Below are 16,897 nucleotides of genomic sequence, written 5' to 3'. Positions count from 1 at the left end.
ATAGGGCAAGCTGAAGCCCAAATGAGCAGGGACCTTAGGCGTTGCTAAACATGAATCTATTACTTAAATTATAGAGTACCAGAACAAAAACAAAGTGGATTACCCCCTAATTTTGTCGAAAGCCTATTTTTATATTGATTTTCGGCCCAATTTATCCGTGAATTTCAACTTCTATTGCGTATAAATTTTGGCCTACTCATACACTTTGAATCCTAGCCCTTTTATTTTATTTATATTTTAATTTCTTTTCTTTTTTTCTTTTCCTGTTTTTTCTTCTCCATACGCACCCTCACAACCAAACCCTTATTTCCTCTTTATTTCCTTTTTCTTTTTCTTCTTCCTCTACCTTTTTTTCTCCCTTTTTTTTTTTTTTTGTTTCATTTCTTTTTTCTCCTCTCACCACTAGCTACTCCCTTCCCATAACCATCGACCATTGTCTCTCTCTCTTTCACCCCTTAATACAACCTTGGAAGAAGAAAACAAGTTGATAGAACTTTATTTCTAAAAATTCTGAAAAAAAAAATACATTAGTTAGATGATTTTCCCTTTCACTTACAATATCTATCATATAAGAAAAAATAAAGCATTTCATGCCCACAATCTCAATAATCCTGACCTTATTTATCTGTATAAATGAAACATCTTAAAATGAGGATGGTCAACTGATTCTCAAATTCTTTTCTTAATTTACTTTGAAAGATATATAACATTTTCTTGCTCTTAAAATAACCTTGTCCTCAAAGTTTGAAGCGAGGAAAATGGCAGTTGCGTGATTCCCAATCTTCCCATATGGCATCCCTTATAAAAGAATTGGACAAGTGAACCAAGACTTGAGTCTTGGGGTAGTTGTCATGTTTAACAATAAAATGATCTAAAATTGCAAATGGTTCAAATCAAACTTATCCATTGTCATTAACTATTAACAATTGGGGTTCTATAGCTAATTTTTTACCAATCTTCTTTTTTAGGCAAAAAGACATAAAAAATAAGGTGCATTTTGTAGAAGGTAATGTCAAATGATAAGTAATGGATCCAACATGAGTGAGAACTTGAAAATGATTGTAAAATTAAGGAGAAAACTTCTTGTTTTTGTGGAGTGTAATAAAAGATTGTCAATATGGTTGATGACAAAGATACAATACTTGAAAATGATTGTAAAATTAAGGAGAAAACTTCTTGTTTTTGTGGAGTGTAATAAAAGATTGTCAATATGGTTGATGACAAAGATACAATACATTCTCCACCTCAAAGGATCTCTCAAAACGATGTAACTTATTACTTCATATGGTGTTGAACCTTCTCTAAATTACCTTTCAATATCCTAGATTTATTGCAAATAAGTTAATAATGAGTAATGAAATTATTTCATTATGAAACATTTTAGAGATTAAAGAATTATAACTGGAAACAAAATTATTTGATCTTGAAAAAAAACTGCACAATGAAAACCTCAAATGATGGGAGAAAAAATGATTTTACATGTAGAAATTTGTTTGTGTACGTTCTAACAATCATTTCATCCCTAAATAGTGACTAGAGAAATAAAAAGTTACTTATAATATCAAGTATAACAAAATCTTAATCTTATTATATTACAAATATTTTGAAATATTTTTTTTTTTGGGAACAATTTGCATTACACTTCAATATTTAAAAACTATATATTTATTATTAAAATAAAAAACAATAACAAGTTACATGATTATTTACTAATTTTTCATAAATATAGCCTGAAGAATTGTTCTTTTAGTTTGTGCTAATTCAAAATATTTTAAGGTAATAAAATGCTAAAATAAAAAATAAAATGTATGATAATATTAAATTTCCAACCTGAAGCAAAGATTTTATTTTCCTTGGTGATGCATTTCTAAATGTAATTTTTTCTTCTAAATTTAGTCAACAACTGAATCAAATCAGATTTTTTTTTTTGAAAAAAATATTTTTTGTCTAAAATTTACTCAATAATTAATCAAATCAAAACTAATCTTGTTAGAGCCAATGGGACCTAATACTCTTTTCATTGGGAGATCCATCGTAACACTTTGGGTGTGGTTGTGTATGGAATCACGCTAAAGAAAAACTCATTGTGAAATGTGTATTTTTATTATTGATACAAATTAAGGTAAATAATGATAAAAAAATAAAATATTAATTATTTTTTGTTATTATTTAAAATTATTTTTTACTTTAATTTATACTATAAAATTATTTCATTAAATAAATTTAATTTATTTAATAATTTAAATTAAATTATTAAATCAGTTTAAGTTAGGAAAGATATGATTTACACTTTTTTGTAAGAACTTTTTTATTGCATGAGCGGTGATCAAGGCACCTTGTGGGTGTGGCTTTCTGTATTATCTTAAGTTTACTTGTTGACTGGTTTATTTGATTCTCCTCAACTACAAGCAAAATTGCCCTAGTCAGACCTTATGAAACATAGACACCGCATTATGTCGGTCCACTGTGGATGTCTCATCCTACCAGTACATTGCTGATGTGGACCCCAAATAACACACATCACCATTGCCACGTGGAGTTCTTCCATGGTATAATAGATCCATCTAACCTCACCCCCGATCATGACCTTTCTCCATCCATCACCGCCCCATATTAAAAATAGGGTAGCTACCATTTCAAATACAAGACGCACAGCATGGTTGACATTTTCTCTTAAAATATACATTTTATTTATTTATTTATTTTATCATTTAATCTTATTGGACATTACATTACATGTTCCATTATTGAAGGATTCAAAATAACTGTTAAGGCCAAAAGTGTCATGAACCCTTCTTCAGGACATTGAAACTATACTAGGAGAAATTTATAGTACGCTTCTTAATTTCGTTCTTTACTGAAATAAGGCGTGGGAATATTGAGAACAAAAAATTACAATAACCAAATATAGATTATTTAAAACATGATTGAATAATTAGAACATTCTTTAATTAAGGAATATATAACCAAATAATTATAGAAAGTGTAATTATTTTTGTTTTGATATTTTACATGTGGTTGCATGAGGCTAAGGTTTCAAAACCATTGTGCACCCATCCTAATCATCATTAAAATTTAAAGTATTGAGAGTGACATATCTTTTTTGACATTAATAAATTATAATAAGAGACTTTATAAATTAAAGAGGAGATGATTTCAATAAATTACTTGATCATAAGATAAGCATGCATATTATAAGAAAATAAATATGTATGGACGAATAATCAAATAACAAACTAAGTCAAATATTCACTTACCATTCAACAACATACAAATTGACAACTTCCAATTACATAATATGGATCTTTATATATAGAGCCATATAAATTGTTGCCTTATTTTGGGTACAATAAGAGAAACACCTAATACAAAAGTTTGCTTAGAAACCCTCCCACAATCCAACAACGCACCAAAGCATACTTGAGCCTTATATGGCTCAATGTTCCCATACATTATGCATCATATATCACATTAGTCATAGGACAAGAGGCAATTAAAACTTTCAAACTTGTCTCATACTCGTACACAACATTACCATATCATATGCCTCTGATGTCTATGCTTGGACAAGATGGTCATCGATGTCCTCGCTAACATGAACTACAAATCCAAGTATTTTAATTGGAGCAGGGACATCTTTATTTAATTTCTCATACTCTAAAGTCCAATGCACGAAAGTGGCATCACCCTTTGGAATTGCTTGAACAATGATCCTGAAGCTTTTGTATTCCTTCATGAGATCTCCTTCGATGACTTTAAAAGTGACAGATTTGTTTTCCTCGTCTATGGCTTCTACAATCTCTTTGGCTACATGATCATTCCCATCTTCGATTCCATGCAAAAAAAAAAAAAAGACTTCGTTAAAATTAATAGATTTGGAAAAAAAAAATCATTTGGTAATGAATTATGTTTTTCAATATATTATCAAACTAAGAGAACTCATACACTATATTAATAAATTAGAGTTGAAAAAAGAGGATACTCTCTCATCATTTTACATCAATAAAAAAATAATAATGGAGTAAATATTTATGAATTTGATCGAAGTTGAACTAAAAACTTCAAATTTAATTTTACTAAGGGCTTATTTGGTAATATTTTAAAAAGATTTTGAGAATAGATTTCAAAAGTATATCTTAATTCTTTTTGACAAACTCAAATATGAATAAAGGTTCTCTTGATTTATTTATTTTTTATTATGCTTATGAAAACACTTTATACTCATGTAATTAATTCTCAGAAAACTTTATAGAAAATCTATGAAAAAAATCTTTAAATTTATTCATGCTTTTAGAACAAATTTGCAAAACACTATTTTTTAAACAAAATTTGTCAATCAAGTTTTTAACATTACAAAACTATTTTCTTTAATAACAAAAAACTATTCCAAAAAAAAAAAACCTAATCTATTTAACAATTCAATGATGATAAAGTGATGGACAAAATCTTTGTAGAAAAGCTAATCAAGGGAAAAAAAAAAAAAAAAAAACAAAGATAGTAAACGAAGGCAACCCATGGTACTGATCAATGGGCAAAGCGGTAATAATTAATCTACAAATATTTAATAATTAAAATATGAAGTTCTATACAATGAACTTAACATATAGAGTTGAAGGTGAACTTAACATATAGAGTTGAAGGTTAAGTACAGTGAATATAGAGGTGGGTGTGGGTTGGGAATTGGCCGGCTTACCGATATTATAGTGCCACTGAATGACAGCGCCGGAAGTGCCCCATTCACCCTCATGCAGATGAACTTTCTGAATCTTTGTAGGACAGACATTAGAGATGTGGTGTGGTCTGCACCAGAAAATTTCATGGAACTTATCAGCAGTAGTCATGATGAGAGTTTCAGCCTGAAGCTTACCGATCAGACCCATGTTTTCTCCTTTGCTACTACTACTAAGAATTCTCAGGAACCAGACTGAGATAGAAACAAGGAAATATGGACGAAGAGCTCAAGGCAGCGCTGTGAAAAAAAAAACACTCCGCCTTGCACCCTTAAATGCAAGGGGCGGGTGTGGGCATGCCGCATGGTCCCCCTATACGCGCGCATCGGGTCATCAAGTCTCCATTCACAGCATGCCACGTGTGAGGATCCAGGCTGTGTCCACGTCCCATTTCCGTAGGCATTTATTACCATTAAAAAGGTTATAAGTGACAACCAGGATGACGTACGGTGTTCTTCAATAATTGATAATTCAGTCGTTCGACTCATTCCGTTCACGGCACGCTCTTCCTCGTCCAAAAATATACATACGGTTAATTTCATTCACCTATTAAATATATTTGATTTTTTATATATTTAAAATTTTATCAAATACTTTCATCATTTTTCTTATTTTTATTTTCATTTATCTCTTCTTTTACTCGAAAAATGTGCGGTGAAATTCAAAACCTATAAAATTTAAATATATTTAAATAAGACTTTGAAGAAGACAAATGAAATTAACTCTTATATTAAAAAATTAATTTTTTTTAAAATTAATAAAAAACAAAACACTAATGTTTGAAATTGTAAGTATATGACCTTTAATGGATTAAAATACCTCATATTTATTTAATAAAAAATTATTAGCTTTTAAAAATAATTCAAAACTAAAAAATTAAGTCAATGCGTGTGATTCTAGTCTACATGCAATTCTAAGCGTAAAGGTATCACCTAGTCTCCTTCATTATTTAAGAACAATGATTTAAACATAAGAACTTAGGGATAATATGGAATGAATATGAGAACATCTCAGGACTATCAATGAACAATTGAGAATCTGCTTAATATTGGATGAAATTGCTTTTATTGATTCCCATAAAAATACTATCCTTCCTTGGCTTATAACCATTGGTGTTGGTTGATTCCTTATTCATGTTGGTAGATGGATTTTCCTTTTATAAGAGTCCAACTTTATGTTACTTCCTATTGCAATTGATTTGTACTCAATTTTGGTATAAAAGAATGATTTAAAATATGATTTTGAATGTGTAATTAAGTACAAATCATTACTTTTAATTTGAATTCTTGTTAAGTTCTCATTAGATAAGTAATTTTTTATTTTATTTTAAGAAACATCTATATATGTAGTAAAAGAAAAAAAGAAAGAAGAATTGAAAGAAGAAACCAAAATTGATCTATGCTTGAGATCTAGCACTGAATGAGGACATGGGAGAATGATTAAATAGAAAAGCTAACAATTACATATTCAAAGGAGGATCACTCATTTTGAGTATAACAATGAATTGCCCTTTTATAAGTGTTTAAGAGAGGAGAAAAGAAGTTGAATTGAGTAAATGATGATCACAATTACAATTAACGAGCCCTAAAGAACAATTGATGGTTTTGCATGTTGGGGCAACAATTGAACGTCTTACACTACAAAGTTGTGATCATCTTTGCCAAATTGAAGAACAATTAAGTAGTCAGGTTGGATTACAATTGACCATTCCTATTCACCTTTGATTGTTCTTATAGATGTCACAATCATGATTCTAAATTCTAGTTCCTTTGTGCCATAATTTTTTCTTGGACACTTGAACTTCATCTAAACTTGATTGTGTGGGATGTTAATCATATGGAAACTACAATTTTAGGGCCTGTTTGGTTGCTGTTTTTGAAAACTGTTCTGGAAAACAGTTTTTGAGAATAGTTTTTAAGAACAGTTTTTGGTGTTTTTTTAAAAAAAATTGTGTTTGGCAACTGAATTTTGAAAAACAGTTTTTGTTTTCAAAAACAAAAAAACATGTTTGGTTGAGTTAATAAAAAAAAAAATTAGAACAAATAAAACAAAAGACACGTTTGAAAGATGTTTTTTTTTTCTTTTCTAATTAATAAATTATTTTCTTCAAGTAATTTTATATTATAAATTTATAAATATTTTTTAGATATATAGTTCATTTAAATTAAAAAAATGATTTATTTTATTAATTTTAAAATAAAAATATTTTTTATATTTTTTAAAAATAAATCAAACATAATAAAATCATTTTTATTAATATTTTTTTATTTAATCTTTAACTTTATTAAAAATTATAGCATATTATTAAGTTGAGATAAAATTGTTCTCGTGATTTGTTAAGTTTTTTTTTTATCTCTTCTCTCAAAATAATGAAATGACCTTTTCTCACTCGGCCATCAAGAAACCCTTTTCTGAAGCCCTTTTTTGAAGTTGCCCTCCAGACGAGAGAATCCCTAAAAAGGCCCTATTTTCCTCTGCCACTCTCAATCCTCCCAGGTACTAATCTAATCTTGTTATTTATTTTTATTTTTCTGCAACCCCGTTTGATTCCCAAGAAAATCCATGCCCGTTCAATTTCTGGGAAAATTCATCCTCATTTGATTTCCGAGAAAATCCATGCAAAACCCCAAGGAAAACCAAAAAAATTGCTTTTCTTTTGCTCCCTGTGTTTTCTAGATTCGTTTTAGGGGTCTCTTTGCTATTGTGCCATTGGATTTAAATTTCACGAACCTTGAATCAAAACTGAGAAACTGGAAAAATCAAGAAAGAGGCGACGCGACTGTGCTGGAGAAGAGATGAGAACGGGAAGAAAAAAAAAACACGAAGAACAGATGGTTTTTTTTTTGTTTAATTTTGTTCTGTAAACAGTAAAAAAACGGGGAAAACAACATTTTGTTGTTCTCTAAACAGTGCCATTTTGAGAACACGGGGAACAACAAAAACAAAAACGACTCTCTCAACCAAACGAGTTTTTGGTGTTTTTTGTTTTCAAGAACATAAAACAGTTCTTGAAAACACTAAACAAATAGGTCCTTAATATCTCATCTATGATCCACTTGACCATATTGTTAGCACCAAACCTTGCCCACCTACCACCATTATTGCCAATGGTATGACCTTACCAAACTTAGTCATTCATAAAGAGCTACTTGAAAAATAGTTTGATTAACTTATCCACTCTTTAACCCTTTTTTCAATTTTTTTTTGGTTGAAGAAATGATGTAATGCTACTTGAGAAAACTTTAGTGAGACTGTTATGTTTCTCTCCATTTTCTTCCCCTCTTTCTTTCTTTATTTTTTATTTTTTTTCCCATTATTATAAACTTTATCCTTGTTTCTGTCGTAACCCTAAAGATAAAAACCCTACACCATCTATTTCATGTCTATTTTTTTTTCACCTTCAACTTAGGTTAAGTCTCTTCGTTATACTAGCTTAGTTATAGGTCTTCACTCTATATTACATGATCATATTAAATTAAACAACTTTCTCTTATTGTATCTTGAATTGTTGTCACCTTCATTATTTTCTGAATCATTTTTGCTTATTCTATCTTCCCTTTTAGTGATATTCATCTATCTTAGCATCCTGACTTTAGCAACAATTATTATTTCTTTAAAATTTTTATTTTTAAAATTTGTGCCTTTGATAACATTCTGAACAATAACCGTTAATTGTCCTTGTAACATTCTTTAAAATTTTGCCTTTAAATTGATAGTGGTAATCTATAATCCTCATTCTACTCTAAATACCCTTCCTTGTTAATTTATCTGCTTTGGTATTTTGACCAACATTCTCCTCATATTTGCATTGCTCATGGGTAAGCATGTGGTCATTGATTTTCAATTCAATCATGATCAAGTTCAAAATGGTGCTCTTCATGTTGCTTAGGTGCTATCAAAAGATCAATTAATAGATCGATGCTCTAGCAAAGCCATTACATTGTAATTGATTTCTTTCTCTTAGGACCAAGATTGGAGTTTTCCATCTTGATGGGGCATGTTAGAGAAAGTTAATGTCATATTTATCTATTATTAATTTAACTTGGAATAGAAAACAATTATTAATTATTAGATTAAATTAGAATAGAAGGTGGAGTTTGAATTTGAGTAGAAGATAGACCCAAATAATCTGAATTAGAAAAGAAAATAAACTTTATTTATATATAAACATTCATCAATCATTAAAGAGAAAACCATGCTATATTTTCTCAAATTTTTCTTTCATTATAGTTTTTGTTTTGGATTTTAGAACTGATTCATATTGAAAAGTTATCATTTCATTTTTGATCCAAATCTTGTTTACATAGTCCTAGCCACTCCTTACCCCCCCATTTCTTAACCTTAGTCACATCTCTTTGCGTGAACTTTTTTATTTATTTATTTATCTTTTTTCATTTTTTATTTAATAGTCCAAATTTCACTCACAGGTCAATAATTTAGATTTAAAATTTGATTGGGTATGGGAGCGGTACCTTCAAATATTTTATCTTTAGAATTTTTTATTTTAAATCCTTTGAAAAAAAATGAAAAGTATAAAATTATTAATTGGGGACATGCTAGGACAACAAATCATTTAATGATACCTAGCTACCTCTAATGAAAAAAATTATATTATTTATTTACTATTTTAATAATAAAAAAACTTAATATTTTACTAATGGAGTAGGTACACATGGCTAATCAATCTGATATTGAATGAATTGTGACACATATGGTGATATACATCACATAAGTATCATTTAATTATAAGATTGAAATTGATGAAAATTACTAAATTTATTAATATAATATTTTTTTCTAAAGAAATGTTATAGAAGCATAGAAAAAAAAAACCATATAAATAATATAGAGTGAGATAATGCAAATCTGTAACTATAAAAATTCTTTATTTATTCATGCAAGTCTACGTGTAGTTTTGACGATTGAATTGATAAGGTTCATTGAAAATAAGTATAAATAATTGCTTTTCTTGGACATGTTGATTCAATGAAAATAACATAAAACACCACTTTTCACGTTAATGCATTCGGATTGGGTCATCAGGCTTCAATAAGGAAAAAAATAATGAATCATGATTTGCTTCCAACTTGACATCTTCTTTGTGACATATTTATGATAATTGTTATTGTATGAATTTGTGAAAAGTCTTCAAATTAGTTTATAAGATAATTACAGTATTGTTATTTAATAACTATGTTGGGACCAACGACAAAGAAAGAGACTTTTAAGATAATAAAACTACTTGAACAATGATTTGAGAACTAAGAAGAATTCATATTAAAAATAGAATAGTTGTGCCAAAGTTGTTGATAATAATACGATCATGGTGATTTGAGATGATAAGAGTTAGTAGAGGATAAAGACAAGTTGATTTGAAGTCCCTCTCAAAAGATTTGCAAATAGACAGAATTTATTGAAGTTATTGATCTTCTATAAATGATCATCTCTAGCTACCAGTCAAGCTATGGGAAAGGCATGTGAAATGGAAAGTAGTGGAGGTAGGTGTGTTTTGTCCACCAGGATATGTTATTCCAACAAACACATTAATTGAAGAGGAAGATGGAAATAGAAATCACTGGGCAACATGATATAGTATTGTTCTAATAATCAAATCACTTGAAAAGTAAAATTAGAAAGAGACATGACAGGGAAAGACAAAGTAACATCAGTTAAAATTTGAGTTTGATAAATGTTTTTTCATATTTTTTTTTTTAACATTAAGAAAAACTTTGTTAACAAAAGTTAGCCATTTATTTGATCCTTCCATTAACATTTCCTTGTGTAACTATTGAAGTATCAAATGATTCAACGATAGAAAAATAAGAAATTTAATGTTTATAATTCAATGATAAAAAAAAAAAAGAGATTTGACATTATAATTTGGGGAGTACTAAAGAGATATTTATCGAAAAATATATTTAAGTTTTATTATTTTGTCATTTAGTTCCATTTATTTGTATGTTAATCTTGCTTTCCATATCTGATTCTATTATTTTAATTGTACATTAATCTTGTTATTTGCATTTTTATATGTTAGAGATTTGGAATATACTGTTTTTGTACTTTAGTTTTTCTTGTAAAAAAATATTTGAGTTTTAAACCTTTGAAAAAAATATCCCCTTAAAAATGTAAAAGTAAAATGCAATATCCAATCACAATCGCCTTGGTTAAGGCTCCACCAACCTTTATCTCGTGGCCCATCTATATGTATATGTTATCTAATTAATCTAAATTAATCTAAATCCAATCTTAAATAGTTATTACTTAAATGAACTAAGATGTGACATGTATCAAATTATTTTTATTAAAATTAAAAGTTTATTAATTTATACTAAGCAGCTTAACAGGGAGCATTATCTCCACGAAAAAGGTTTAAAATTATTTTGATATTTTTATTTTCATATTAAAAATATAAATAAAATATTAATACTAAGCATCATCATAGATTTTCAAAGAAGTAGGCAAAGGATTGCAATCTCACCCCTAATAATTCATTATTAGATATTCGATTTGGATGAAACAAAATGTACAGTTTGACTTGGGGAGGTTAATTTGATGCTGCCTATCCTGAAAACGATGGTTCTATAATAATAGTAAATTAATTATATTATTAAGTGCTGGGTTTGGTGGGTGTCGGCCACTGGTCCATGCCATTTATGGCATCCTAGCTAGCTAGAGTCTTCCAAATTCCAATCACTTTCAAGTAATTTATGCCTTTTATTATTTGCATGAGGTTGCATGATGCAAATCCTACTTGATGACATTTTATGGAGTGTCACCACCAAGAAGTTAAAAAGAAAAAAACTTTTACAAGATGCTTTTCTTTGTAATCTTCTTATTTTCTTATTAATTTTTTCTATTGTGTGTAGACATGATGATTTCTTTTATAGGCAATCAATTATCAAAAGAATGTTGATTTAGTTGTAGCCAGCCTCACTAAGAGCCCACGTGATTCATCCTGGGTTATACAATTGAATTTTAGCTTATTTATGTGAAAAACAAACAAACAAATAAATAATGGGTTGAAATCATATCAAGAGATCATAACTTGGAAATAAATAAATTTAAAATTTAAAATCTTAAATTTAAATAGACACCACATTTGGTAATTGGAAGGTATGGTGCACTGTCCATATATGGGCACTCTATCTCCATCCTAGTGAAAATCAAGGTTGGACAACGAATGTTTGTGATTGGTACTGAATTTTATGTGGCCGAAGATCTAATAAACAAAAAATCTGGCATAAGCTTTATATATATGGGAATTTAAATTTCTAATGATGTGGCGTTTTCAATAAAAGTTGATAATGTGGTTGCACGCCAAAAAAAAAAAAAGGGGGCCAAAAATGGTAATGTGATAGGCCAATGGCTTGATTTTGATTTTAATTTGCGTGTGCAGAAGATTCTGAATGTGATCCCCCATTATGACGCACAAAATGGGGCATTTATTTACTGCATAGCTTCAGATAAATTTCAATATTAAGGGAAGGAGTCTCTTCTTTTTTTTCAGGTACCACAATGGTAGCGATTTCTGTGACACTTCTTTGCAAGAAAAAAAAATGTACAAAGACGCATGCGTTTATTATTCTAAAAGAATAATTGAAAGGTGAAGAAAACAACAATGAAATGAAACAAAAACATCAAAAATTATTTTAATTAACAGAATATAACGCTAGTGTTTTAGGGTTCTTAGTTTGAGTTGCATGTCATACCAATGGTGTAACTCCAATGCTTGACGGAGCCCTGAGTCTCCCAGTCACCTTCATGTACCTCAATTTTGTGTATTTTATCGGAGCAGATATTAGGAAGGTGGTGTGCTTGGCTCCTGAAGAGTTTAAAGAACTTATCAGCAGGTGCTTTGATTTCTGTTTCAGTCTCCACTTTAACAGTTAGAGCCATGTTTTTCTGATAATAACACTAGCTGGATTGATAAAACTAACTACAAATGGTTCAAACAGAAGGCAGTGACGAGAGGAAGTAGATAACCTTGTCGAAGAATGAATTAGGCAAATCTCCTTCCCGATACCCACTTTGGTAAAAATTGCTATGATTCTGACGTACTTGCTTAGGTAATTACTACGTTGCCTGTAATCTTGGGGCTGGATGAAACATTTTGGTGTGAAAAAACATGGTTTTGAGAATTTTGAATTTTAAGTTAAGCTTTTATTCATCTCCCAACGCCTTAATTGTATTTTTTTTCCCATGGAATTCTACATGTACGTAGTTAATAAATCATTGTTTTTGATGTGCATGTTGACAAGGTTCATTGAAAATGAGCATACGACATTGTTTTTCACGGTAATGAATTTTGTCAAGCTTTAATATAGAAGAAAATAATGGATTATTATCTGTTTCCTGTTCGATATCTTTTGTTTATAAACTTTTGTGGATCTTTTCTGAGCATGGATTTGATAATTTTAAAAAACATACTATTTTAAAAATATATATACTTATTAAATTTTAAAATTATTTTCAAATTTATCACATTTTTTAAACTATTAATTAAAAGTTATATTTTAATGGATAACTTCAGCTTGTCTTGTGAAAACAATTATTATTAGATTAAATTATAACAGAATGTGAAGTTTGAATTTGAGAAGAATACAGACTTAAATAATCTAAATTATAATGAAAAATAAATTTTATTTATATATAAATATTCATTAATCATTAAAGAGAAGACCATGCTATTTTCTCAAAATTTTCTTTCACTATAGTTTTTGTTTTGGATTTTAGAACTGATTCATTCAATGTCACTGAGAAGTTATCATTTCGTTTTTTATTTGAATTTTGTTTACATATTCCTAGCTAATCTTGTGTACATATTCCTAGCCGCTCCTTATCCCCTCCTTTTTTTAACCTTAGTCACATCTCCTTGCAGGAACATTTTTAATTATTTATTATTTTATTTTTTTTCTTATTTAATAGTCCAAATTTCACTCACATGTCAATAATTTAGATTTAAAATTTGATTGGGTATGGAAGCGGTACCTTCAATATTTTATCTTTAATATTTTATATTTTAAATCCTTTTAAAAAAATGAAAAGTATAAAATTATTAATTGGGGACATGGCAGGACAACAAATCATTTAATGATACCTAACTACCTATAATAAAAAAAAACTATATTATTTATTTATTATTTTAATAAAATAAAATAAAAACTTAGTACTTTATTATTGGAGCAGGTATACATGGCTAATAAACTTGATTTTGAATGAAGTGTGACATGGTGATATACATGACAGAAGTATCATTTAATTATAAGATTGAAATGGATGAAAATTACTGAATTTATTAATACAATATTTTTTCTAAAAAAATGTTACAAAAGTATTAAAAAAAAACTATAGAAAATCATATATAGTGAGATAATGCAAATCCGTAACTATGAAAATTTCTTATTTATTCATGCAGTTATACACATAGTTTCGATGAAAGGTTCATTAAAAATAATCATAAATCATTTCATGGTCATGTTGACAAGGTTCATTGAAAATAACATAAAACACTAATTTTGACGTTAATGCATTCAAATCGGGTTATCGAGCTCCAATTGGGAAAAAAATAATGAATCATGATTTGCTTCTAGCTTGACATCTTCTTTGTGACACATTTCCGATAACTAGTATTATATAAATTTGTGAAAAGTCTTCAAATTTGTGGATAAGATGATTACAATTTTATTATTTAATAACCATGTAGGGACCCACAACAAAGAAAGAGGTTTTTAAAGTATGAATTTGTGAAAAATCTTCAAATTAGTTGATAAGATAATTACAATTTTATTATTTAATAACCATGGACCAAGATAAAGAAAGATGTTTTTTAAGATAATAAAGCTACCTAAACAATGATTTGACAACTAAGAAGAATTCATATTAAAAATAGGATAGTTGCGAGAAGTTGTTGATAATAATATGATCATGGTTTAATTAACCAAAATGTAATCTAATTAATCTAAGTTAACCTAAATCCAATCTTAAATAGTTATTACTCAAGTGAATTAAGATGTGATATGTATCAAATTGCTTTTATTAAAATTAAGGGTTATTAATTTATACCTTATAAGCAACTTAACTGGGGAGCATTATCTCCACGAAAAAAGTTTAAAATTATTTTGATATTTTTATTTTCATATTAAAAAGATAAATAAAATATTAATACTAAGCATCGTCATAGATTTTCAAAGAGCTAGGAAAAGGATTGCAATCTCACCCATAATCATTCATTATTAGATATTCGATTTCGATGAAATAAATTGTGCAGTTTGACTTGGGGAGGTTAATTTGATGCTCCCTATCCTGAAAACGATGGTTCTATAATAATAGTAAATTAATTATATTATTAAGTGATGGGTTTGGTGGGTGTCGGCCACTGACCCATGGCATCCTAGCTAGCTAGAGTCTTCCAAATTCCAATCACTTCCAAGTGATTTATGCTTTTTATTATTTGCATGAGGTTGCATGATGCAAATCCTACTTGATCACATATTATTCGGGTTTTTTTAACTTATGCGGCTATTTTAAAAATTAATTATTAAAAAATAGAACTTTTGAAAAAAAATTCTTAAAATATGATAGTTATAAACTTTTTGATAAATTTACGACACTTTTTACCACTTTAAAAATTATTTTTTAAAAAGATACCTTCTATATTTTTCATATAAACTATATATGTTAAAGGTGTCTTTTCAAGAGATATCTTTTATAATTCTATAAAATTAAATTTATACTAAAAGTATTTATTCAAAATAATTTTTTGTAATTTTTTATTAGTTATACCCGTTAAAAAAAATTGAATTTATGTGTCTTTTCAAGAGATATCTTTTATAATTCTATAAAATTAAATTTATACTAAAAGTATCTATTCAAAATAATTTTTTGTAATTTTTTATTAGTTATACCCGTTAAAAAAAATTGAATTTATATTAAAAAAAATATACTTTCCACAATACCATAAAATCAAATTTATATTAAAAGTGTCTCTTAAAGGACATTTTCCATAATGTTCATATTAATCACACATTAAAAAAAATTTTGAATTTATGTTGAAGACGTCTTTATAATTTTATAAAATTGAATTTATAATAAATGTGTTTTTTGAAGAAACATTTTTCATAATTTTTATATTAGTCACCTATAAAAATAAATAAATTTATATTAAAATTATAAAGAAAAACATTTCAATATAAATTTAATTTTATGAAATTATGGATGATGTCTTTTAAAAAGACACTTTTAGTATAAATTCAATTATTTCAATTGATGATTGACACAAAAATTATTGAAAAATACACTTTTAATATAAATTTTATTTTATGAAATCGTAAAAAATTTCTTTTAAAGAAACATGTTTAATATAAATTCAATTTTTTTATTATACAACTGATATGAAAATTATAAAAAGTATATCTTTAAAAGACATTTTTAATATAAATTTAATTTTATAAAATTATAAAAGGTGTTTTTTGAAGAGACACTTTTAATATAAATTCAAAATTTTTTAATATGTATTATTGATATAAAAATTGTGAAAAATATTTCTTAAAAAGATACTTTTAATTTTTTTGAATGTGTATGATTAATATAAAAATGATGAAAGATGTTTTTTTTGAGACTTTTGAAAGTGGCAAAGAGTAACATAGATTTGAAAATATTTTTTAATGTGCCGTATTTTAAAACATTAATTTTAAATTCGCCGCACAATTATCAAAAGTCCATCGAGTGTCACCACCAAGAAGTTAAAAAAAAAAAAAAAAAAACCTTCTACTAAGATGCTTTTCTTTCTAATCTTCTAGTTTCTTATTAATTTATTCTATTGTGGGTAGGCGTGACGATTTCTTTCATAGGCAATCAATTATCAAAAGAACGTTGATTTAGTTGTAGCCAGCCTCACTCAGAGCCCACGTGATTCATACTGGGTTATACAATTGAATTTTAGTTTATTTATGTGAAAAACGAACAAATAAATAAATAATGGGTTGAAATAATATCAAGAGATTATAACTTGGAAATAATTAAATTTAAAATTTAAAATCTTAAATTTAAATAGACACCACATTTGGTAATTAGAAAAACATTTTTTGAGAATAGAAAATATGGACCTATTTGATAATTATTTTTAAAAATAGTTTTTAAAAATTATTTTATGATTCTTGTAAAAC

General features: G+C 27.7%; 1 protein-coding gene across 1 annotated transcript; it reads right to left on the bottom strand.

Annotated features, from left to right (window-relative positions):
* Positions 1–3,224: 3,224 nt before the first annotated feature.
* Positions 3,225–4,981, bottom strand: LOC117907331 (MLP-like protein 34). Its single transcript, XM_034820876.1, has 2 exons — positions 4,694–4,981; positions 3,225–3,825 (listed from the first exon to the last, which is right to left on the bottom strand). Exons 1-2 carry the CDS (start codon positions 4,878–4,880, stop codon positions 3,557–3,559), a joined length of 456 nt encoding a protein of 151 aa, XP_034676767.1. The 5' UTR covers positions 4,881–4,981; the 3' UTR covers positions 3,225–3,556.
* Positions 4,982–16,897: the final 11,916 nt, after the last annotated feature.

This window comes from Vitis riparia, chromosome 1 (genome assembly GCF_004353265.1).
Source record: "Vitis riparia cultivar Riparia Gloire de Montpellier isolate 1030 chromosome 1, EGFV_Vit.rip_1.0, whole genome shotgun sequence".
Taxonomy (NCBI): domain Eukaryota; kingdom Viridiplantae; phylum Streptophyta; class Magnoliopsida; order Vitales; family Vitaceae; genus Vitis; species Vitis riparia.
This window is presented reverse-complemented; position numbering and strand designations above follow the sequence as displayed.